Source organism: Pantherophis guttatus, chromosome 1 (genome assembly GCF_059756535.1).
Source record: "Pantherophis guttatus breed Tessera chromosome 1, ASM5975653v1, whole genome shotgun sequence".
NCBI classification, from domain to species: domain Eukaryota; kingdom Metazoa; phylum Chordata; class Lepidosauria; order Squamata; family Colubridae; genus Pantherophis; species Pantherophis guttatus.
The window spans coordinates 147855033-147881993 of record NC_142063.1 but is presented as its reverse complement, the minus strand read 5'-3'; the positions used below and the strand labels follow the sequence as shown (position 1 = coordinate 147881993).

The 26961-nt window shown below is 37.8% G+C and overlaps 1 protein-coding gene across 1 annotated transcript in view; it reads left to right on the top strand.

The window, feature by feature from the left end:
* The window catches only part of DPP4 (dipeptidyl peptidase 4), a 72843-nt gene that overhangs the window by 22603 nt on the left and 23279 nt on the right, over window positions 1-26961 (top strand). Inside the window, exons 10-19 of the mRNA XM_034426282.3 lie at window positions 567-670; window positions 4143-4272; window positions 6052-6096; window positions 12444-12548; window positions 14263-14330; window positions 15629-15682; window positions 16678-16799; window positions 19200-19247; window positions 20516-20614; window positions 24438-24507. Of these exons, the coding sequence (XP_034282173.2) occupies window positions 567-670; window positions 4143-4272; window positions 6052-6096; window positions 12444-12548; window positions 14263-14330; window positions 15629-15682; window positions 16678-16799; window positions 19200-19247; window positions 20516-20614; window positions 24438-24507 (845 nt within the window). The remainder of the gene's footprint in view (window positions 1-566; window positions 671-4142; window positions 4273-6051; window positions 6097-12443; window positions 12549-14262; window positions 14331-15628; window positions 15683-16677; window positions 16800-19199; window positions 19248-20515; window positions 20615-24437; window positions 24508-26961) is intronic.

Genomic DNA, 26961 nt, shown 5'->3' with positions numbered 1-26961 from the left:
AAATAAATAGTTGAAAGATATGCTCATTGTTGATTTTTTTTCAGAGATTAAAAATTATAAATTAATAATGGGCCAGGAATAATGTATGAAATTCTAATTTATTTTGAGAGGTATGTTTAGTGTTATTAGTGCTATTTTATTATAGCACTATAGTGCTATAGTGCTATAGAGGTATGTTTAGTGTTATTTAGTGCTATTTTCAGTTAATCTGAAAATAGCAAATCATTTTCTATAATAGAAATTTTTACTAAGTCATGTGATCAGGAGTTAATGTTACATTGATCTCTAAAAGAATAATTGTTCACAAAATATGGGTGGTCATAATGTATCCTGAATTGACTGCTTTTGCTAATGTAGAAAAAATACATTATTTTTATAAGCATTTAGTACTGGCTTTTACACTTTTAGCTATGAACCTCTATAAAACACAAATTAATTTTTAAAAACATATATACATAATTTTCTTACAATTTATGTTGAGCTTTAAAAGCGAACTTCTTTGTAATTTTCTAATTAACATTGCCATTTGGACATAATCTGTTTTAAGATGTTTTAATTTTATCCAGGCAGGTGCTATCAATCCAACAATAAAACTATTTGTTGTGGATATTCTAGACCTTCCCTCAAAAAATATCTCAGAAATTGTTGCACCAGCTAGTATAATATCAGGGTAAGTCCAAGTAATATGCTTTGTTCTGGTGAATGTTGTAGATTATTATTGTAATTATTTTATAATTATTGAGTAATAATATGATTTTTAAAAACATTCTTTTATTGCATTAAAAATCCTGTGGAGAGTTTATTTGTTAATACTTGATTTTTTTTTTAATGTATACGCAGCTGGATCATTCATTCTTGTTTTTAATCATATTTATTAAAACTGCCCAACTCCAAGAAGATTCTGGGTGGCAAATAATAGGATATACACATAATTGTCCAAATTAAAACACTGTAAACAAATCTTTATATCATAGTGACATAACTTGCATATGTGAAGAGACATATACAAATTGAATTACTGGAGAAGTGTATTTGATGTTGTAAAATGTAAAGGATATTATATGCAATGTCAGAACCCCACATAAGACAGGATGAGCCACATCAGCTTCTATATCTGAACATATTCTTCAAACATTAGAAACAAATGTACAAATACTAATATAAATATACTCTCTCTTATTCATATACATACACACACACACACACGGACACATGGACAGGAAGGGAGAAGGCAGGGGTGAAATCCAGCAGGTTCTGACAGGTTCTGGAGAACCGGTAGCGGAAATTTTGAGGAGTTCAGAGAACCGGTAGCGGAAATTTTGAGTAGTTGGGAGAACCGGCAAATACCACCTCTGGCTGACTCCAGAGTGGGGTGGGAATGGAGATTTTGCAATATCCTTCTCCCAGGAGTGGGGAGAGAATGGAGATTTTGCAGTATCCTTCCCTTGCCATGCCCACCAAGCCACACCATGCCCACCAAGCCACGCCCACAGAACTGGTAGTAAAAATAATTGGATTTCACTACTGGGAGGAGGTACCCTAGCTAGGTTGGAAGAAGTCAAATAATTATTTGTAGATAAATCTCAATTTTCCAAGCCACACTTCTGACTTTTATATTCTGTGGATCATGGTATCAGATTTTAGTTTAAATTCTTCAACTCTATTTTATCTTGTCCTACCCTGTGCTCCTCCATTTCTAGTCATAGAACTGTAGTTTCTTATTCTATAGAACTGCAATTTGAATTATACATATACAGGTAGTCTTCAAGTTATGACCACAAATGAGCCCAAAATTCATGTTGCTAAATGAGACATTTGTTAAGTGAGTTTTGCTCCATTTTGCAAACTTTCTTGCCAAAGTTGTTAAATGAATCATTGCAATGGTTAAGTTAGTTAACGTGGTTGTTAAATGAATCTGGCTTCCCCATTGACTTTGCTTGTCAGAAGGTCGCAGAAGGTGTTCCTGTGACCCCAGGACACTGCAACCGTCATAAATATGAAACAGTTGCTAAGTGTCTGAATTTTGATCAGGTGACTATGAGGATGCGACAACAGTCATAAGTGTGAGAAACGATCATAAGCCACATTTTTCAGTGCCGTTATCACTTCGAACGGTCACTGAGTGAAATGTTGTGAGCCGAAGACTACCTGTATAGTACCTATTGTAACAGTATGTTGAATATTGAATGGCATATAAATGATAAGCATTTAGGTATAGAATTCAAGTGATGGACCTGGACTCTGATTGGGCAATTCCGACTGAGATGACAGGGGCAGGTCTTAGTCCTATTGTGTGGGATGAATTTGAGCCTGTGACTCCTGAGGAAGTGGACAAGGCTGTAGGAACGATGAGTTCCTCCACTTGTTTGTTGGACCCGTGCCCCTCCTGGCTGGTTTTGGCCAGCAGGGAGGTGACACGAGGTTAACGCGTCCTTGAGGGAAGGGTCCTTCCCGCAACCATTAAAGGAAGCAGTTGTAAGGCCCCTCCTCAAGAAGCCTTCCCTGGATCCAGCAGAATTAAAGAACTTTCGTCCAGTCTCCAACCTACCCTTTGTTGGAAAGGTTGTAGAGAAGGTGGTGGCACTTCAGCTCCTACAGTCATTGGATGAAACGGATTATCTAGACCCTTTTCAGTCTGGCTTCAGGCCTGGCTACAGCACGGAAACTGCTTTGGTCACACTGATGGATTATCTCTGGTGAGCCCGAGATGGGGGTCATTCCTCTATCTTGGTGCTACTTGACCTCTCAGCAGCTTTCGATACCATTGACCATGGTATCCTTCTAGGACAACTAAGGGAGTTGGGAGTGGGAGACACCGTGTTACAGTGGTTCTCCTATCTCTCTGGTTGGTCACAGTCGGTGTTGGCAGGAGGACAGAGGTCAACCCCTAGACCCCTCGTTTGCAGGATGCCTCAGGGCTCGGTCCTCTCTCCTCTCCTATTTAACATCTACATGAAACCACTGGGTGAGATCATCTGATGATACGGGGTAGGGTATCAACAATATGCTGATGATACCCAGCTGTATATCTCCACCCCGCATCAGTTCAGTGAAGCGGTGGATGTGATGTGCCGGTGCCTGGAGGCTGTGAGGGTCTGGATGGGAGTCAACAGGCTCAGACTTAACCCAGACAAGACTGAGTGGCTGTGGGTATTGCCTCCTAAAGACTATGTTGACTGTCCATCCTTGGTTCTGGGGGGGAGAGAAATTGTCCCCCTCAGAACAGGCTCTCAATTTGGGTGTCCTCCTAGACTCACAGCTAAGATTAGAGCAACATCTGGCAGCTGTAGCTAGGGGGACCTTTGCACAGGTTTGCCTGGTGCACCAATTGCGACCCTACTTGGATCAGGAGGCTCTCCTCACAGTCACTCATGTCCTTGTCACCTCACAGTTAGATTATTGCAACGCGCTCTACATGGGGCTACCCTTGAAGAGTGTTCGGAGACTACAGTTGGTCCAGAATGCAGCTGCGCGAGCTGTCATGGGTGCACCTAGATACACCCACATTACACTAATTTTCTGCGAGCTGCACTGGCTCCCTATTGGTCTCCGGGCACAATTCAAGGTGTTGGTTATTACCTTTAAAGCCCTACATGGCTCAGGGCCAGGCTATTTTCGAGACTGCCTTCTACTGCATAGCTTCCAGCAACCAGTAAGATCCCACAGAGTTAATCTCCTCTGGGTCCCATCAGCTAAACAATGCCGTCTGGCGGGCCCGCAGCGGAGGGCCTTCTCTGTGGCTGCCCCAGCTCTCTGGAACCAGTTACCTCCTGAGATCCAGACTACCCCCACCCTATTGGCCTTCCAGAAAGCGGTGAAGACCTGGCTTTTCCAGCAGGCCTGGGCCCGTTGATCTCGCTGTTGCAATCTTGCGAGATCTGGCCATGAATGGTGTGCATGGGCTTTTAATGTTTTTAAAATGTTTTTATAATGTTTTTAATAATTTTTCTGTTCATTGTTCACATTATTTTTGCTGTAAGCTGCCCAGAGTCCCTTGGGAGTTGGGCGGCATAGAATTGCGATAAATTAAGTTAAATTAAATTAAAACTTATATAGAAAAATGCTGAAATCTCTCTCCCTCTCTCTCTCTCTCTCTCTCTCTCTCTCTCTCTCTCTCTCTCTCTCTCTCTCTCTATCTCCAGGGATCACTACTTGAGTGTTGTAACATGGGTGACTGATGAACGAATTTGTCTGCAGTGGCTTAGAAGGATTCAAAACTTTTCTATGCTCACCATCTGTGACTACTCTGGTGGTGTATGGCAGTGCCCAAAGGTATGAATGGTGATGGATTGTAGCAATAGCAATATCATTTAGACTTATATACCACTTCACAGTGCTTTACAGCTCTCTCTAAGAGTCAGCCCATTGCCCCAACAATCTGGGTCCTTATTTTTACTAACCTCGGAAGGATGGAAGGCTGAGTCAACCTTGAGCCAGTGAGACCCGAACTGCCAAACTGCTGGCAGCTGGTGATCAGCAGAAGTAGTCTGCAATACTGCATTCTAACCACAGCGCCATCACACTCTTAGAGGTTGAAGGGTGAAGATTAGCTTGACAGTGCAAACAGACAATTATATCCTTCTTTTTGTTAGTGGGGAGTGCATGGTAGGTGGGGTAAATAATGGAGTTGGTGGAGAGAAGCTTGGGGAAACCTGAGTTAGGAACGGGAGAGGCAGATTTGTGGAGTCCTTGGTGTTCTCTGAGCTTGGTTGTTTTCTTGCAGTTGTTTCATTACCCAACTACCATAGTTAACATCATCACTGTTACTACCTGATGATGCTACCTACTAATGAAATACCTGCAAGAAAACAACCAAGCTCAGAAATTATCAAGAACCCCATGGTTCAACCCTGCACTACAAATATTCTCTTCCAGAGGCAGATTTCCACAGTAATCAGCAATTTAGACTAGTTGCCAGTATAGCCCTATCTGGACCATGAAGACCTGGCAGCAGAGACTTTCACCTTCATCCCCTAGACTCTGTAACATGAGCTGCATGGGCCTTCCTTTGAAAACAACTTTGGAACTGTGGTTGGTACAAAATGTAATGGCCAAGATATTAGCAGGTAAGCACCTGCTGTAATCCTGATTCTCTGATTGCTTCATTGGATATGAATAAGTTTCTGAGTTGAATTGAGAATGCTGGTTTCTGCATCCACGGTGGCGCAGTGGTTAGAGTGCAGTACTGCAGGCTGCGAGCTGCCTGCAATATGGCAGTTCAAATCTCACCAAACTCAAGGTTGACTCAGCCTTCCATCCTTCCAAGATGCGTAAAATGAGGACCCAGATTGTTGGGGACAATATGCTGACTCTGTGAACCGCTTAGAGAGGGCTGTAAAGTACTATGAAGCAGTATGTAAGTCTAAGTGCTATTGCTATTTAAAAAACATAGCTTGTTTCCTGTCTACTTAAGGGACTGCCTCCTTCATATACCTAATGGGTCCTGCATGCAAAATGGGTCTGTTTAAAATAGGGATTTTTTTTTTTTGGCTTTAATTTATATGCTGCCCTTCTCCGGAGACTCAGGGCGGCTTACAATGCATTAAGCAATAGCCTTCATACTTTTGTATATTTATACAAAGTCAGCTTATTGCCCCCACAATCTGGGTCCTCATTTCACCTACCTTTGAAAGGATGGAAGGCTGAGTCAACCTTGAGCCTGGTGAGATTTGAATTTGCAGTAATTGCAAGCAGCAGATGTTAATCTGTTAATAACAGTGCTTTAGTCCACTGTACTACAGGCTCCTTCCACTGTACTACAGGTTCCTTTGGTGGTGGTTGTTTTTTATAATCCTGTTTATAAGATTTTAAGATGATTGGGTTGCTGATATTTATTTGGGTAGGTTTTATGTGCTTATATACATGTTTTTGTTTCGGTATTGTAATTCCCTAAGTCTTGGGAGCAGGGTAGTGAATCAATCAATAAATAAATAAAAAATCCTACTTGCAGAAAATTCTGTAAATATTGACATTAATCTTGAAAGAGAGAAGAGCTAGACTAACAGACAGAGGTTACTAAAACAATGAAAATCTTTCTCTTTTTTTCTTCAGGAAAGGGAGCATATTGAAGAAAGTAAAACTGGCTGGGTTGGCAGAGTAAGTACATTGATTTAAGGATCAACTTATATGTTGCATGGCAGCCAAGCATCCTTTTCTGCAGAGAGAGCACAACTAAAGAGATATTTTGCTTACAGTGAGGAAATGAAGCATTTCATTGTAGCTGCCAGCTGTTTTCTATCAGAAACATCTATACTCTTTCCTTCCTTGCCAGATACCAGCCCCATATTAGTAAGATAAAGATAAGCTTGTTAGAAATATTTGTTAGCATGTGTATATATGGGTTTCAGGGCAGGAAAAACAATTGGTTGAGTAGAATTGGGTCTAGGACTTTTCGTCTCCTACCCTTGGCTGCCCCTCTCATTCCTTCTCCTAACAAGCGTTTGGCTTTCCTAAAGCTATTTATTGGCAGTTAGCTGATTGGTTGATGGCTAACTCAGGCAGCAAAAAACCCAGGACAAACCCTCCTTTAGTGAATCGGCGAATGAGTGGGGGCATATCAGCCGAGGAGAAAAGTCAGAGGAGAATTGCCTGAGGAGGAACGCTGGGGGAGAAGGAAGCTCCATTCCGAGTAGAATTAGACCTTCTATTTCCATGTTGTTTCTTAAAAGCACTTGGCCTATCTGGACAGTACTGTATGTTACTATTTTCTAATGCATAATTTAATATATAGACACAAAGTTAGCTCTTAGTAACTGTTCTTTTACAAGTGAAATGTTGAGGATTTTTTTCAAGGCCATTTAGAATTGCAATTAAAACCCCACCCCCTGATGTGTGAAATACATTGGCTTCTCAACTTTTTAATTAACCCTGTAACAAAGTCTTCATTATAGTTTTCGTTATACTTTGTAGGTCATATGGAACCCACCTCTCTCTTGCATTTCTGTCTTCCAATCCCTAATTTTTAAAAAGGATGTGTGATATGTAATGTCATTGCAGTCTTTTCTCATTCTCTTCAAGCAGTAGTCAAAGACCCAAACATTGTTGAAGATGTTGTCATGTTACAGGTAGTTTTAATCAGTTGTTACAAGAGGACACGAAAATATGAAACTTGATAGCAACTCATTTTTTTGTGGGATATCATCATATCCATTTGTCTTTAGAGGAATGGAACTATTGATAGGACTTCATGTCAATCAAATTAATGTAAATTATGATTTGTTGATGTGGTTATTCATCCTGACATTGGCAATTTGTTCTGCTCTGATTCAGCATAGCACATCAAACATTGATATTTCTGATTTCATCTTTAAGATTATATTTTGGTGGTTGACATATTTAGTTAAAAAGTAGTAAATTGCTTCAATATAATAAGTGGAATCTGGCATTTTCATATCTAATGCCTACAATGAGTAGTTGTTCACATTTTGGGGACATACAGGTAGTCCTCGGCTTACAAACATTTGTTTAGTGACAGTCTGAAGTTACAATGGCACTGAAAAAAGTGACTAATGAAAATTTCCCACGCTTATAACCATTACAGCATCCCCATGGTCATGTGATCAAAATTCAGATGCTTGGCAACTGGCATCTGATCACCTTTCTGACAAGCAAAGTGCATGGGGAAACCAGAGTCACCTAACAACCCAGTGGTGAAATGTAAAATGTGTTACTACGGTTCTCTGGGCCTGGCTTGGGGGGGGGGGAGTAATGCGACTGGGTGGGCGTGATCAATTTTTTTTTTTTTACTTTTAAAACTATTTCTTCTACAACCTCTTCAGCCGAAGAGGTTGTAAAAAAAATGCTTTTAAAAGCCTCTGACGATCCCAGCTGAGTTGCCTGATTGTCAGAGGTTTTTAAAAGCATTTTTTTCTGCAACCTCTTTGGTCCTAAGAGGTTGTAGAAAAAATGCTTTTAAAAGCCTCTGATGATCCCAGCTGAGCCGTGCGATCATCAGAGGCTTTTTAAAAAAACTTTTAAAAGCATTTTTTTCAGCCGAAGTGGTTGTAGAAAAAATGCTTTTAAAAATAATTTAAAAAAGGCTCTGATGATCGCGTGGCTCAGCTGGGCATGGGGTGTGTGTGTGCAGGGATTTTTGGTACTGGTTCTCCGAACCACCCGCAGCCATCACTATCAGATCGGGCGATCCGGTCCGAACCAGGAGCATTTCACCCCTGTAACAACCATGTAATTAACTTAACAATGCAGTGATTAACTTAACAACTGTGGCAAGAAAAGTAATAAAATGGGACAAAACTTACTTAACAGCTGTCTTGCTTAGCAACAGAAACTTTGGGTTCAATTGTGGTTTCCCCCATTGACTTTGCTTGTCGTAAACCAGCTGAGAAAGATCATGATCAAATGTCATCGGGACAGTGCAACGGTCATAAATACATGCCAGTTGCCAAGGACCTGAATTTTGATCATGTGACCATGGGGACGCTGCAATGGTTGTAAGTGTGAAAACCAATCATAAGTCACTTATTTCAGTGCTATTGCAACTTTGAATGGTCACTAAACGAATGGTTATAAATCAAGGTTGTAAAATGAATAGTTGCAAATCTATAGTATGGTCAGTAGATTGCCAGGTTCTGGTTCCAAAAGGGGAACACGTTTATAGGAACAAGGAGTTGTACAATAACATCACTAAATCTATATGTAAGAATAATGCTTTTTTCCCTTTATCATTTGCTTAAAAGAGTCATGATTTTTTAAAAAGCATCAAATATAGACCTACCCTGCAAAATAATGGAAGTTAGTATCTTCTGCTGTCAAACCTGATCAGAAAAGAAAGACCTTAATATAACTAACACATTTTAGCTCTACACGATAAAATCTCAGGAAGCAACGTGATAAGCAGATTGTGTATGGTGTGAACAGTGAAGCAAAAAGAAAGGAAAGAAAAAAAAGGAGGAGTATAAATCTACTATAAAAATAGGAAAAAATAGGTTAACATTATTATTGTCATGCTTGTTCCACTATGGTTTATATGTTCAAATAAGTCAGTTGCATCCAGAAAATACAAGGTATCTTATTACTCTATAAGACAGACTACCTGAAACACTCCTTTTTTAAAATGTCCCTGAAAATTTGACTGGGATAGAATCAAAAATGGGTAGAGACAGGAATAAAATAATTTAGATGGACATGGATCTCTCTTCGTGTTCTTGAGCTACATCTCCAACTCCCATCAATACTAGCCAACTGGTGGAAATGGAAGCTAGAATGCTTATTTTTTACAAGAAAAAACTTCAAAAAATTTTTTTAGAAAGACAAAACAAAACTAAACAAAACATTTAAAAATGTGCATTAAAAAAGACAAAAACACAAATACACATATTGTTCCCCCAGTTGAATACTGATAGATGTATTGCAACAATAATAGTATGGCATTTTTGAAGAAAGACATTCCAAAATATTTTTTTATTCAGTTATAATTCATCTCTTTACTAAGTATTTAAGATTAAGTGTATATGACACGCTAAATATTGTTGTTGAATGTAATAAATAAGAACAAACTCTATTCCAAGAATGAACTATTGTTCCAACAGCTCTGATAAGATAACAGTGAGCAATTTGTTCACTGGTGATTTTATGAGGATGTTAATGGCTTTTTAAAGGTAATTGCTTGACATGTTTTGTGGAATTATTCAAATGGGGTATTAGAGTTCTACTGTACTGAAATAAATTTGTTGTCTGCAGTAAATTATGAAGCGTGAAAAAAGATGGTTTCTACTCACTTGGAATATTTAATGAGATTAAATTCAAGTAATTTAAATTCAAGTAACTTCAAGTAAGATAGTGACACTGATTGCAAAAATGTTCTCTGCATTTATCAACAAAATAGCTTTCCTCAGGCAAAATATCTTCCAGAAAAAAATCTGTCAATTCCTAAAAGTTTTCTCAAAGACAAACTTAAAACTGTTGACATAGATGCACTTGAAGATTACTTACATGCTCTAAAGCAGGGGTGTCAAACTCAATTTCATTGAGTGCTACATCAAGGTTGTGTTTGACTTTGAGGGGGCTGGTGTGTGTGGCCAGGGTGGGCATGATGGCCTAAGCAGTTTGCCAGTGAAAATGGGTTCCCAAGCTCCATTTTGGCTGTAACGGCCTCCTGAAACCTTCTGCCAGCTAAAACAGAGCTCAGGAGAGCCACAGACTGCCCTCCCAAGCTCAGTTTTCCCTGGCAGAAGCACTGCAGGCCAGTCCTTCACTGTTTCCAGGATGGCCCCGCAGGCCTGATTTAAGCACCCCGCAGGACGGATCCAGTCCCTGGGCCTTGAGTTTGACACCCCTGCTCTAAGAATTGGCATGCTGACTCAAGTTGGTGCCCTAATCGATATAGATGTGTCAAGAGGATGACAAATACAAAACTAGTTTCAATCGAGAAGTTTATTTACACCTCTGGTAGAACAAGAATATGTCAGTGATTGTGGTTAGCACTAATTTCCCGAATGCATATTTTGTTGAGACAGTTTAAGTCCAGTTCATATTAAAAAAAAAAAAGAAAGCAGAAAGAGCTCTTCATCTCACCATATCAACTTGAAATCCTAACAATTATTCTCTTGGTAAAGAATATCAAACACTAAATGAAATGAAAAATAAGAGATAAATTAGTTTAATATCGATTTGAGCAGCCATTTAGCACTACAGCTTGCACATCACTCTGAATGTCAAAGAATGTCTGAATTTGAATATTTTGATTAACAACTAGAATCACCTTAAGAAGTGGGGGCTGTAAAAGGACCAAATAATAGGACTTCGTTTCGGGATTCAAGTTATTTCTTTGAAATAGGGAACTGCCCTCAATAGATATTGCATTAGAATTTAATTTCTTTTGTCTTTCTGTGTTAAAAGACTTATTCTCTTTTACTTCCATTTTTGTGGACATTTGGACATTTTGCGCAATATCAGATTGAGTTGAAGATTTTTTTTTTTCTTTGTTAATTTCTTGGGAGCTGATATGTAACTTGCAAATCTTCCCATTCCTGAGATAAAAATATATTTTTGAGACTTTTTAAAAAAAATCTATGTGATTTTGTTGTTTATGTATTCATTTATTTTTATTCAAATTTATATATTTGTAATTACAAATATTCATTTGTAAATGAACTGTCTTCCAAATTGGAGGGAAAAGACTAAACCCTAATCATGTCTTTATGCTACAAAACCATTTTATGTTGCATTATAGAAATTTTTTACTTTTTACTTATCAGAAAGCTGTAAGACAATGGGAGCCTAATCTTCAGAGATCATGGTTAGGGGAGTGATAGGTGGATCCTTGTGGAATAGATGGTGGTAACAGAGAGGCAGAAGACTTCAGGCAGGGTCTTTTTGGTGTTATCTAGACCAAGAATTTCCTCTGAATGAGGAAATTCGAAATCCTAAATCTTTCACATAGTCTCATTTATGCCACTTCAAATTTAATTTAATTTCTTTTCTTTTCTTTCTTTCTTTCTTTCTTTCTTTCTTTCTTTCTTTCTTTCTTTCTTTCTTTCTTTCTTTCTTTCTTTTTTTTTGTAAATAGGTTTCTACAAATAACAAATTCATTTCCATGAGATTTGTTAATATGCTATTTAGAAAATTTGACTTAAAATCTAACATTAATAAATATAATTAATGATTGACAGTACCAAAATCTAGCAATTTAACAACAGTAACGATTTAAAAATTAGAAAAAGTGACAATTTCTTCACATAGTACAGTGTACTTTCGGCAGATATAAAAATATTGAACAACTAGCTGTTTGTGCCAAAAAAGGCTGAAGATCTCTGATCCAACTCTCCAAGATTTCTGTTAAATGTACGGAATTGCAGAATAATATTAAATCAATGATATATTCAGTTTACAGAAGAGCTACTGGACAAGCCAGTCTTCTCAGCAGAGTAACATAAGTAAACATGCTCCGTATAAAACAGTTGAACTGAATCTTTTGATTAAATTTCAGTAGTTGTGAACTTTCAGGTATCAGAACTTGAGAACACAAAATTGGGCAGCGCTAGAATGTTGGCATTTCTTTGCTTCCTTCAAACTATTTATTGTTTTGTATTGTCTGTATGTCAACAAATTATAAATTATGATTTCCTTTTTAATTAATTACCTTCCTTATATTACAAAAACAACAAAAGAAAATAAAAAGTACTGAAAAATGAATTGTTAAAGAGCCAAGTAATTGCAATTCGCTAATGTTTCATATTGAAGAGTCCATATTGAAGAGTCCATCTGTAAAAACAGCCAATGCCACAGTAGAAACCTATTGCTTTTGTTTCATTTATTTTGAAAATATTCGGAATAACTTGACCTTTGAGAAATAATTTTTTTTTAATCCCTAAAAAAATGTGATAGTCAATGTATTTTTCTGAGAGGTTAAAATTAATAAACCTATGAAATAGAATACTTGCTAACCATTATATCTATAAACATGTTATTGTTCTTTTTCGCAGTTTCAGCCATCAGAACCTTTCTTTGCTTCTGACAAAATTAGCTACTACAAAATTATCAGTGATTCACAAGGATATGAACATATTCACTACACCGATAGCGCAGGCGTAAGTAATGATTATTTGTGCATGTTTCTTTATGTTTGTGCAGGGTTGTTCATAAGGAGGGGCAAAGAGAGGCAAATGTTGATACCTGTGTGATGTCATCACTCAGTGCCATGGCTTATGTACTTGCATAAGACCATAATGGCAGCATTTTTTGTGATAATGTCATTACATACATATTATCATTTTGGAGTTATCAGAGTTTGCTGCAGACATTGTTTTCAATTTTGGAAACGACTCTGGCTGTGGCATTTTTGTTTGTTTGTTTGTTTCTCAGTTGCCACACAGATGGGGGGAGGATAGGAGGTTTGGAATGCTACTCTACGATGTGTTAGAGACACAACACAGGCAGAGGCTGGTAGAGCCAAGGTCATTGCTCAGTATGAGCAAGAAAGGAGTAGAGTGCCTGAAGAGCCTGCCGTTTACCCAGTTGGGCAATGTGACCTGTGACATTTGGGCAGTGGTGGGATTCAAATAATTTAACAACCGGTTCTCTGTCCTAATGACCAGTTGGGTAGGTGTGTCTTGGCGGTCATGTGACTGTGGGGGTGGCCAGTTCAACATCACTCAGGTCGATGGGCGCTTTGCCTTAGCTGCTACAATGTAACAAGGGTTAACCAGAGAGGCAGTTTCTGTAAGCAGGGCAATAAAGATTAGCCTAGAAACAACACCAGAATATTTCCTTCCTGCCTTCCTTACAGGATTAGCCCTGTAAAGTGGAAAAAAACAAAATAAGATTTCTTCCAACAACCAGTTCTCCGAACTGCTTAGAAAGTTAACAACCGGTTCTCCCAAATAGGTCCGAACTGGCTGAATCCCACCCCTGCATTTGGGGGGAGGGAATCATGTACTTTTTTAATTATACTGAACCACGGGAAATATTTAGAGTTGGCTTCACATTTGAATGTGCTGATATGATGTACCCAATAAAGAGAATCTTTGAGAAGAGTTCCAGTCTCAAAGTTCTAACTTGGTTGGGATTGTTACTCGGTACCATGACAATTGTTTTATGCATGTATGTGTAACACAGTGGTAGATTGCTACTGGTTCTCTCCGGTTCTTGTGAACAGGTAGTGGAAATTTTGAGTAGTTTGGGGAACCGGTAAATACCACCTCTGCCTGGCCCTGCCCCCAATCTATTCGCTGCTTCCCGAGTCCCAGCTGATCAACTAGAAGGAAAAAATCAGGGCTCACTTGACAAAGAAGAAAAAAAAACACCAAGACACTGTAGCTTTAAATTGAGAAGCCAAGAAGCTTCCCAACTGATTGGCTAGAACTGATCCACTCCTTGTAAACCGCTCGATGGTGGTAGATTGGCAATTGAGGCCAAGCTGCCTGAAAGCGGTTTCAGATGCTCTCGGTGGTGGCAGAGTGGCAAAAAACTGTTTAAACTCTTGCCGTGGTGCTTCAAAGGGCTGCCCTACAGCTGATCAGTGGTAAAAGGCAGTGTGGTGGTAGACCAGTGCGCTCCAAAAACAAATGGGTAGACCGGAACACTCCAAAAACAAATGGGTAGACTGGTAAGGCTCTGCAAGCAGTTAAAAGCCTGGTAGACCAGTATCTCTGCTAAATTCTAAAGAATTGTTTGTCACATGATCATCAAACCACACCCACAAAATAAGCCACGCTCACAGAACTGATAGTAAAAAAATTTAGAACCCACCCCTGGTGTAACGTATTTATGGAGTTTCATATTTTATCTAATCTTTATACTTAGAAAGTTAAACCTATTACAAGTGGAAAATGGGAAGTAATCGATATAGCTGCTGTAACAAATAACAGCCTGTGAGTATCCATTGATAACTTTTGAATTCGTGTGTGGCAAATGCATAAATCATCCCTTTCTAAGAGATAGCCTTTTCTGTTTGTCCTGCTTTTGTCTGTTGTATTAAAATTGAGACTGGATGAAAGCTTAGCATAAGAAATCTTGCATGGCAATCTTACGCTCCCTTGCCTTTTATACTGAGCGTGCTGACCTTCCTTTCCTTTCCTTTATGTCTTCTTAATAAGCCAAAATCTCATGACTTTTGAGATATAAATCTTCTATCCCAATCTCATTAAATCAAGGTTTTTTTTACATCCCACTGAATTCTATGTGACAAGTTAATCATTACTAACTTAAGCTTTAAGATTTCAGTAAGACCCAAGTGTCACTAATTTTAGTTGAACTAGGAGCCTATCTGTCAAAACAATCCATGCTGAATGAGTAATATTCTACAATAGAATGGCACTGAGGTACATTGTCTTCTATCCATGATTATGAAAATACCATTCTCTTTCCCCTATTGTCTGCTTTCCTTATGTAGGACCCACTGTTAATATTTTCTCTTTATTAGAATGCAATCAACATTCTAATCTGCATCATTAAATAAGTATAACAAATATACACAGAAGCATACATATATAAAATCTCTAGATGTAACAAAGTGCAATAATGTAGCATAAACATGCTACAACCCCCCCCCCCCCCAAATTGCATACAAATCTAAACAAAGTCAACAACAGATTGTAGCTATTTAAGAAATAAATCCTGGAATGTTTCACCAATTTGCTTCCTACAAGTTAGTCACCTATTATATTTTCTCTTGATGAGATGTTCCACGGAAAGCATATTAAAATTGTTGAATACATTCCTCTGATTTAAAATTTATTTATTATAGCTGCTAAATACCTAATATATTCTGTAAAAGTACTCTACAGGTTCAGTGGAAAAAAATGAAAATTCAGAATTAGAGATCTATGCTGGCACTTGTCTATTAAGTAATTAGTGCAGTTGTTTCCCCTTTATTTAAGACATTTATATTGCTGCCCAATGACTCTGAGTGGCTTACAAAATTAAAAATTCACATTACAATAAACTTTCTCCTTTGCCTACTATTTTCTGTATAATGATATATTTTCCATTTTTTGTGGTAGCATAATGTCTTTTCCAGTTTAGAGGCTCATGTAGAATTGAACTTTATTGCTTAACCATTTAACCTTTTATAGCTACTTCTGTATTATTATCCTAGGAAATTTTTATTACGATAATCTAAATGATTATCAAGATGATGTATTAATCCATCAATTTGCTTATTTCACAGATACTTTATTAGTAATGAATTTGATGGTAGACCAGGAGGAAGACATCTTTATAAGTAAGATGCTTTTTTTATTATGGTTCTGCTATACAGAGCATACAGAGCATATATCTTTATTTATTTTTCACATTTTTGAATTGCCTACCTCCAGTTTGCTCTAGTGCTTAAAATGCTAGCTTAGGGAGCAGGAGACTGTGAGTTTTAGTCCCACCTTATGCATGAAAGCTGGCTGGGTGACTTTTTTATTATTATTATTTATTATTATTTATTATTATTATTTATTGAATTTGTATCAGTCAGTCTCTTTCATAGTTATTGTTGGGGGGAAAATAGTAGGAAGAAGGAATATTAGGTTTGTTTGCTGCCTTGAGTTACTGTAGTTATAAACAATAATAAATGTGGGATAAAACATAAAAGTGAAATAAATAATACCCTAATGCAAGGATGATAATAATGATTTCAAAATTCAAAATTAAATTAAGTCATAAACTGATGGGCGAAACAAGTATCCTACTGGTAGAGTAAATTGGACACATTTGTAAATAAATTGAATTATTTAGATGAGAAAAACTGATGACAGTGCATTTATGGAATGATGAATCCATGGAATGAAATTGATTGACAATATTTAGCATTAAAATACTGGATCCCTTGCTTTACTGCAGGTAAAGTAGACAATTGAAGAAAAAAGAAGAGAAATCTGAATTAAATAATTACATGAAGGCAAGCATGTAAGCGGCAAATGTCCATCGTAGTTCGCAAAGAAAACACCCTCAGAGTAGCAGAGGAAAAAATTGTGTATAAAGATGAATTGTCGAAAAACTGTTTAGAAATTGAAGTTGTAAACCATGCCATTACCAGCACATAAAACAAAACGAAGCATTGATGCACACAAATAGAAATTATTCTGGCCATCATAGGGAGGCAAAGAAAAAAAAAAAACCCCTGATGAATGCTCCTGTTGAAATCAAAAGTATTTGTAATGGTGTGCCTTTATGATGTGCAATAGAATACAGATTTCTTCTACCTTTCTCTTTCCCCCATTTTTACAGAGTGGACTTAAAAAATGGCTTTCAAAAAACATGTATCACTTGTGATTCAAAGGAGGAAGCATGTCAGTATTTCTCTGTATCCTTCAGCCCAGATGCAAGATACTATAAACTGAATTGTTACGGCAAGTATTACAGACCTCCCCCACCACCCCCAATCCTTACAGAAATGCAACTCAATCTTTAAGATCCTAATATTTACTTGATGCTTCTTCAATCCATGATTCGAAGAACTACTGTTGTTTGGATGGTCCTAAGCACAAACTTTTTCAAGTGCTTCAGGGGATACCTGGCTCACAGCCATTAAACCATTTGGCGTTTTTTGTAAATTGCATTTTTATTCCTGCTTTTCCTCTTAAGAAGTCAAGGCAGCTGATGCTGTTAAAAATATTAGCCTCAGAGGAACAACTTTGTGATATAAATTGGGCTGAGAGAAAGGGATTGATCCAAAGTCACCCTTTGAGTTTCAAGATCAAGAGAAGGTTTGAAACTAGGTCTCCCTACTTCCAGTTATCACTGGAACCATCATGTGGACTAGAGGATGGGCTGCAATTATGTTCTTCTTATACATTGATGTAAAAGTCTCCACTGGTTTAAAAATGAAGAGTATCACAGTACATCATGAAACATAAAGTTATTTTTTAAAAGACCTACTAGAAAACTATTTTTCTTCCATTCCACTTTGGTTGCTTATCTGGCCACATTAACCAGAACAGCAGTAGTTGGTTTGACTGCTGTTGAATGACAATATAAAACTCTTGAACCTGATCATTTGCAATTTGGCAGAATTTATCCCTTTAAAAGAGGCCAGTATGCCTGAATATTTACCGCTAAAGAAGTAAAACAATATTGACCATCCCCATTATAGGACTATTGTTTGTGGAGAGAGGCAAGTAAGGACCAGCCCTTTGAGTTGTGTATGTGTTTGGGGGGGGAAATAATATTGGAATGGGTTAGGCCAGGGGTCAGCAATCCGCGGCTCTGGAGCCGCATGTGGCTCTTTCATCCCTCTGCTGTGGCTCCCTGTCACCAGTCGGCTCCACAATTGATAGGGCTTTCGGTTAGGACAGGAAGAGGAAAAAGGATGCCACGCTAGGAGGAGACTCTATGGTGGAGGAACCGGACTTCCGGTCGGCTCCAGAATTGAATGGTCCAGTTAGGACCTTTGTGGCTCTTTGAGTGTTTAAGGTTGCCAGCCCCTGAGTTAGGCCAATGTTGCTCCAGCACCCCCCACCTCCTATGCTCAATGTGGAAGATCCTTGGAGGGAAAGTTATACCGAGAATATGGCAGCTTCTTTGCCTCAGCCACAAGCAGCAGAGAGTAGCTGCAGAAGTTGCATTAGGAGTACACTCCTATTCCTGACACTTTAGTGGAGATAGCTTTCCACCCACCCACCCTTGTACTGGGAGACATGTTCCTCTCCTACCCACATTTGTTGCAATTTTTTTTTTTAATTTGATTTATATGCCGCCCTTCTCCGGAGACTCAGGGCGGCTTACAATGCGTTAAGCAATAGCCTTCATACTTTTGTATATTTATACAAAGTCAGCTTATTGCCCCCACAAACTGGGTCCTCAATTTACCTACCTTAGAAAGGATGGAAGGCTGAGTCAACCTTGAGCCTGGCGAGATTCGATCTTACTTTAATTGCAGACAGCTGGTGTTAAATTACAGTGCTCTGTCTGTTGAGCTATCCAGGCTCCTGGATTTGCTGCCCCTGTTGCTTCTCACCTTTTCCAAAGCAGCCATTGTCTTCTATCTGAACAGCTGCAGAGTGGAAGGAGGTCCTGACAACTGCTGACCTGTCCTTCTTTCTCCTCTTGATGCTGGGAGGACATTTAAAGGCAGCAAGGAGTCCTCTCCTTCTTTCTTGATGTGATGGCAGGGAGGATCCATAAGCAGCCAATCAAGATTGGCAAGTTGCTTGATCACTGGAAGTTTTTAAAAAATGATTTGAACAATCATTTGTCTGAAATGGTCCCCTACTTGAGCAGGAGGTTGGACTAGAAGACTTCTATCAACTACCCTGTACTTTGGACATCCATACAACAGATGTGAAGAAGAAAACTAATTTTTGGCTGGTCAGAACAGAAAGACAAAAAAAACCTACTCTCCAATTTCCAGTTAATTAGCTGATATGACGATTGGTATTAATTTGTTGAAGGAAAATCATTTTCGTTTACAGTGTTGTGTGTTGTAGAACAGAAAAAAAGATGTACTAGTGACTAGCTTATTCCAAAATAATAAAATTAGTATGACAATTGGTATTAATTGGTTCCACTGAATGTAGTTTTTATTTACAGTATTCATTTATTTTAAATATATTTATGGATTACATGTTGCATCTGATTAAATAATCTTTCCACTAAATCATTGAGCAAATCTACAAAGAAAGAAAATGCAGACTAAAATGCAAAACATAAGAACATCTCAGTCAAAACACATTGACAAAGAAACAGTAGCAATAACTTCAGTGAAAAGTTAGTTTAATTAATTGGATTTTTTAACACTCTGCGAATAACAGGTCCTGGCCTGCCCTACTTCACCTTGCAAAACAGCAATACAGGCAAAGGTATTTTATTTTAATTTTTTCCTCCTTTGGAACAATGTGAATGCATGTCTATTCTGGGATATTTATGATCTAGAGTTTGTAATATTTTGTCCATACATATCTTGCAGTAAGATCAGTTATACATAATTAGTTTTATTTCTGGTATGAATGCATGAGATTACACTTTGGTGATGTAATTCAGTGACCTCCCCCAGTTGGGTGCCGTACATATGATGGATTTCAGTTCCCATCACACCTGAAAGCAATTCAAATTGCTGTTTGGCTGTAAACAATGGGACTTCTAGCCTAACATGTCTGCAGGGCACCAATTTAAGAAAGCTTGATTTGATTTGTCTAATGCACACTATTTAGAAGTAGATCCCTGAGGTAGAATGAGATTCATTACTAAGAAGCTGTAACCATTGTGTTAAAGGGATCAATCTAATATGTCACTATAATTTATATAACTTGATGAGAAAAAAACGACAAGAGTTTGTGTGTGTGTGTGTGTGTGTGTGTGTGTGTGTGTGTGTGTGTGTGTGTGTGCGCGTGCATACTTGCAAGGAGATCAAATTTCCAATAATACCTGGCAAAAAGGTACAGACCTGGGACAAGAGACTGTGAATTTTTTTAAAAAAAAAAATCCCTTCTGGGTGTAGCAATTTTGACAAGCTGAGATTGTTGCCAGCTGAGCTCATATTCTTTTTGAGCTGGTGCTACTTAGATTTTGAATGTTACGGCATTGTTGAGAAACACTCCAGTTGGTATGAAAAGAAATATATTTGTGGGAAAGAATTTGGATTGTTCTTTCTGTTGATTTAAATGTGTGTCTTTTGTTCTTCTTTTTCCTTCCCTGCTTGTAATTAATGTTTGAAATCGGAGGCATTTTTTTTCATCAATCATCTCCTACTCACGTTTACTAGGAAGTAAATCCCACTTCCAAATAGGAGGCACAATGGCTTAGCAGTTAAAGATGCTGAGCTCACTAGCTGGAAAGTTGACAGCCTGGGTTCGAGACCTGAATGCCACACAGCGGGAGTAAGCTCCTATTACTTGCCCCAGCTCCTGATAACCTAACAATTCGAAAGCCTGCAAATGCAGGTAGATAAGTAGGTACACCACTTTGGTGGGAAGGTAATGGCAAATAGTCATGCTGGCCACATGACCATGGCTCCCTCAGTTAAAGAAACAGAGATGAGCACCACCCCCCAGGTAATTTTATTTTTAAAACCAGCTCTCCGTGTTGTTTTAATTCTTTGACTTATCAAATATATCTGTTTTAATCCTAGAAGTTAAGATCCTAGAAAATAACGATAATTTGAGAAATGTATTGAAAGAAATTCAGATGCCCAGCAAAAGACTGAGAAATATTACTCTGGATGGACAAAGTAAGTTTGCAAACAAAATGTAGTTTTGTAACAAAATGAAACAAATCATTTTTTTAAAAAAACCTGAATAAAACAGTGTATTTGCATAGCTTTTTGAAATCATAATTTTGAATGACATGAATGTTTTGCAGCTCTTAATTATTATCAGCTGTGCCTTAGAAAAACAATTTCTCCTATGATTCATAACAGGAAAAGAACCATTAGGCTTAAAAATTTGTAATATGAGACTTTGTAGATGAAGATCAAGCAGCTTGCTCAGACAATATTATTGAAACCAGGGTTATCTTTTTCTTGATACCTCCATGAATTTCTGCTTTCAGTTGGAGGCTGTAAGCTATTTCAGGTGTGCTGATTCAGGATATATGATGTCTGCGGCCTGAGTGTGATTCTGATTATTGTCATGCTGATACCTATCAGTTTCAGTTTGCACTTTGGACTGGGAAGGTCAGTACTTCCAGCAACACACAAGAGTAATGATTACTCTGAAACATTTGTCTTAATTCAGAAGGGCAGAAAATGAGGCAGTTGAATGTTGTGCTTACAATGTTGCCTCATTCACACATCTCCAAATCTTCCTTCCTCCCTCCCTCCCTCTTATTTTTTTTACAAATAACTCAATATTGTGAATAGATCGAACACATTCTCCTGTTTCTATTTTCCCCACAATAACAAGAATCCTGTTATTGTGAGGTGAGTAAGGCTGAGAGAGAGTGACTGGCCCAGAGTCACCCAGTTGGCTTTCACGGCTAAGGTGGGCATTCTAGTCTCGTGCCTTAACCACTAAACCAATCCATCCTTCCTTCCCGAAATATTGTTATTCCCTCCTTTTTGCATCTACTTCCTTATCTACTCTCTTTTTGTATGCCTCCAACAGCTTGGCTTCCTCTCCCCCCCCCCCACTCCCCACCCCATCTATCTCTTTCTACCGGAATTTGTCCGTGTCATCTCAAACACCATCTTTTTCCAGTCCCACCTGATTCTTCCCAGTCTATTCACTCTCTTAGAGTACACATACTGCTTTCCCAAATCCATGCCTTCAACTATAACATCTTGCCAGCCAGCCAGCCACCTTATCTATTGGAAGGGTGCAACTTCTTTGCAGTGTTGTTGTTGTTGTTTTTCTTTACTAAAGAGAATTCTGTTTTTAATTAATAGCTTCTGCTACTAATGAGAAAAAAAGGTTGCACCTTTCACCCCCACCATTCACTTTGGAATAATGAGAAAAAGCAACTTCCTTCTTTCCTTTGTTCAAAAAAGAGGCAGCATTTTTTTCACCAGCAGGAGAGGCTATGAACCAAAATAATAGTATCATAGCACCCTCTATTGATAAAGTATTTAAAAAACAGAAACACAAACATTCACTCCCCAAAATAAAATATAATTTAGTAATCATTCAAAATAGAAAATTAAAGAGAAAAATTAAAACATCAGTGTATATGAAAGTATGAAACAAACAGCATTTGGTTCTGACCCTTTTCATGCTGTGTAAAGCACAGGGCAGCCTTCAAGCTGATGAAAGACCTCAAGTATTCTTTCTTTCTTTCTTTCTTTCTTTCTTTCTGTCTTTCTGTCTTTCTGTTTTTCTGTCTTTCTGTCTTTCTGTCTTTCTGTCTTTGTCTTTCTTCCTACCTTCCTTCCTCTTTCTTTCTTCCTTTCTTCCTTCCTTCCTTTTTTCTTCCTTCTTCTTTCTTTCTTTCTTTCTTTCTTTCTGTCTGCCTCCCTTCCTTCCTTCCTCCCTTCCTCTTTCTGTCTTTCTTTCTTTCTTTCTTTTTCTTTCTTTCTTTCTCTCTCTCTCTCTCTCCTTCCCTCTCTCTCTCTCTCTCTCTCTTTCTCTTTCTCTCTCTCTCTCTTTCTTTCTTTCTCTTCACCATGCCTTCCAGGTGATAATACAACACAAAACTGATTGTAAGAGAAATTGGCATTTGGAGAAAGCCTGCTTGAAATTGTTCTCACCTATTTTTGGCTAATTTTGCAATGTTTTATATGAATGGAAATACAGGTAGTATCAAGCATTCTTTTTAGTGACTGAAGTTACAACAGCACTGAAAAAAATGACCTATGACTGTTTTGTACGCTTATGACCATTGCAACATCCCCATATTCATATGATCAAAATTTGGACCCTTGGCAACCTGGCGTGTATTTATGATGGTTGTAGTGTCCCAGGATCATGTGATCACCTTTTATGACTTTCTGACAAGCAAAGTAATTGGGGAAGCCAGATTCATTTAACAGCCATGTTATTAACTTAACAATTGCAGTGATTCACTTAACAACTGTGGCAAGAGTGGTGGTAAAATGGAACAAAGCTAATTTAACAGCTGTCTTGATTAGCAGAAATTTTGGGCTCAGTTGTGGTCATAAGTCAAGGACTACCTGTATGTAGTTTTCCATTTGCCTGATAGATGCAAGTCAGTAGCACCTGATCTAATTTTGCATTCTAGTCCCCTTATTCAGCTGCCACAACAGCTATGCTATTTGTGAACCTTGATTAATATGGAATAACTGTACTTTTCTGCAGCTAATTCTTTCAGATGATTTCTATGGTAAATGAGTATTAACACTGAAAGTTATGGAGATCAAAGGCATTTCCTTGCATGGAAATGTGTACAGATTTCAACCTTCACATTCATTGTCCAGAAAAATTAATTATCTAATGTATTATCATAGAATCTGAGAGTTGGAAGAGTCCACCGATGCTTCTTGCACAGTGCAGGATTAAGTACAGCATCTCTGGCAGATGACCATACAATTCCATTAGAAGACCCTCGAGCAAAGGAGAACTAACCATGTCTTGTGACACTCCACCATCTGACCACTCCTACTGTCAGGAAGTTGTTTCATGATTTAGTCTGATTTAGTCTGATTCAGTTTTCTGTAGTTCTGTAACCCTTTGTTCTGATCCTGTCCTCTGGGACAAAAGAGAATAAATTCATTCCCACTATATATATTTAAATGGTAATTATATTTTTCCATCATCAACTTTTCTGTAAACATACCCAGATCCTTTCCTTGTTCCAATATAACTTGGTTTCCAGACTTGATCGCTTTTCTCTAAACTTACTCTAATTTGTTACGATCCTTTTTGAAATGGTGGTGCTCTGAATTGGATACACTATCATAAATATTGACCAAGGCAGAGTGGACTGGAACAATTACTTTCTATGAACTGGACTCTATGCTCTTGTTAATGCATCCCAATAGAGCATTTACTTTTTCATACTTGCATCATACTGTTAGCTTAGGTCAACAAGAATATCCAGATCATTTTTACAGTATACCAAACCAGCTCCAACCTTATACTTAATGGCTTACTTTTATATATATATCCAAATGCAGAACTTTATATTTCTTTACATTTTATTTCTATTCCATTATATACATACATATCACCTTCAAATGCGGCTGGAATCTTTTGAACCTTCTTCTTTTTAATCAAAGTTGCTGGTTCTGATGTAAGACTATACCAGAGGTTAATTTGACTATTAAATGTGGTTTTGAATGTTTTTTATGGTCATGTTTTCCCTGGATTTTTAGTTGATGTAATGTTCAAACTTTAAAGATTTCATAAAGCCTTTCCTTTTATTGTAATTAACATCATCACCAGTTATTGCAGCAATCAATTTTATCTAGCGAAAGTCTGCAGGTGGAAGACTTTTCTTATTATTGTAGTGCAAGCTTTGGATCCTGTGTAGGACTTTTCCAGTTCCTGTCCCTCTCCCTGCCTTTCCTATGTTCAAGCTAACTCTGCATATGTTCTTTATAACTATTAATGCATATTTCATGTTTTTGTTTGCTTTCCTATTTTTCTTCTCCTCTTCAGCATACTGGTATCAGATGATATTGCCTCCTAATTTCGATGAGTCAAAAAAGTATCCCTTGCTCGTTGATGTGTAAGTCAAACTGCCCTTTTACCTTTATTTATTTATGCTTAATTCATGTTACCAATGATATTTATATTTATGTATTGTCTACCTAATGCTTCGTGGATGCTGTACAAAGATTTAAATAGCAAGACAGGTTTAGCAAAACTAGTTTGTTCAGGCCTCAGTTCTGAATGCTGCAGATTGCTCCCCTGAGAAGCAGCTTGGCTGCAGACAGTTCAGGGAGATGCAAGCCATCGTTCAGTAGGCTGATGGCCCATTTCTTCCACCCAGAAGGCGTTGTTGCTAATAAATTACTGTAGAGGAAGAGGAGGAACTTATTGGCATCTGGTTTCATATTCTCTCAGAGGGCTGTGATGCAGTCATCAGACAAATACAAGCAATATCTTTGCACTAGTAAGATTAGAAGAAAAAGACTAGCCAGGATAACAACAAAAAGATTTCTAAGAAATTTCATTGACAAACATTTAAGAGTTTAACGTGCTTCAAGACTTATTGCCTTTATTAAAAGAGTTTGGTTTGGCTGTTGCTCTGCAAATTATCAAAGTGACAATTTATTTATGATATAGAAAAGCATCGTGGTTCTGAAATAGGGTTATCAGATATAAGTTATAAAAAGCCAAACCATTGTTATAGGGCAGTAAAGAGTTTTCTGAGTTTCACTGGTACCATCTAGTGGTTGTTCAGAAACTGCAGTGATCATTAAGAGTGCCCTGTTCTGAATAAGTCACAGTGATGATGTTAAGAGGCAAATCTAACTTTTACACCTATATGCCTCAGAAACAAATGCATAAACCTTAGTAATTGCACCATGCCACATATTTTGACAAACGCTCAAAAAGTATTGCCTTCATTGCCTTCAAATATTTCCAGCTGTTCCAACCAATGAGATACAGACAGTCCTCATTTAATGACCACAACTGAGTCTGGAATTTCCATTATCAGTTGTTGCAGTCATTAGGCAGGACTTGATTTTATGACTGTTTTTATGACAACCATAAAGTGAATCATCATTAAGCGAATCATGTGGTCATTAAGCAAATCCATTCTCCCAAATGGGCTTAAATCTTGACATGTATTGCTGAGCCTATTTAAATAAACCGGTATACTCTAGGTCAGGACTACTGTACAGTTTGCAGTTAAATAAAAACAATGGCCAAAGGATAGCTACTTTAGAAAAATGTGGATAAGACCATTGTACCATATACATACATCTTTACTGAACCCGACCCTGCAAATATAATATAGAAATAAACAAAGAAGGCACATTTCCTGGATCCTGAACATATGCTGTTGATGCTATTCCTCCCTCACACTCCTCTGCACATATTAAAGGATTTGCATTAATTATCTTCTTCCTGTAATCTGCAAATTATAGAAATTTGCTTTTTATAGTAAATAAAATGCAAATATTCTATATTTGGTGAAAATTGGTTGTGCAAGGAATGTAGCATACGATAGTTACAAGCATTTAGTTTCTCTTTGTCCTATTAATTCATATTTTAAACATAATATATAATAATCATTAGAATTATTAATTATTTCACTAATTAAAATTTCACTGAGAGATAATCAAAGGCTTATTAAAATTCTGAACAGCAAAAGTGGATCTTGGTACACCGTTTACATTTATTGAAGATTAGCATTTGGGTTTTAGGATAGTATGCCGGGGGACGTGTGAACACGACCATGATTCGTAGATTATCTGTTTTGAATTATGTACATTCTTCAGATGATATATAATTAGCCTTCAGATCTATTGCGAGAGGAAAAAACAGACCCTTCATTTTTGCACTTGATCACTTTATCAAAAAGTAGGGCAGTGAAAAACATTGAAAGAGGAGTTTGCCGTTTTTGTTAACAATAGTAAAGTAGGCATCCTCAAAGCATTAAAGTAGCTGCATCTTTTCAGAAGTGCAACTGCCTTGAAGGCTGACCACAGTGTTTGTACATGAACTGTATATGCAGGTTGGCATTAGTCCCAGAGTACACACAGTACCAAGGACAGGCTTTGAAATAACCATGCAAGCCTTCTGCAGGATGCAGCTGCTTTAATACATTGAAAAGGATACTATGCCTCCTCATTCTGAACAAGCTTTTCTGAACTGAGCCACATAGCTGCCATCTTGCACATGATCAACATCTGGCATCAACAAAGGGACTTTCATTTGGGGAGGTATAATTGGGCAACTAATTAAGAGTGTTTGCTCTTCATTTATTCCAGAAATGTTAATATCGTCAGATAAGACTATTCAATGAGGAAATGAGCAAGTGTGGCCCATGGCTGTAAGTGCTGTAGGAGCCCCAGTAGCTCTAGACAAAAGCAGTACTCTCATGCAGCAGCACAAAAGCCACTAATTATGTTTGTTGGGGCTTTGATGCAAGACCTGATTGGTATTTGAATGTTCTGGATAAGGCAGTAATCTGTTAGCAAATGTCACAATGTCAAACAATATTTGGAAA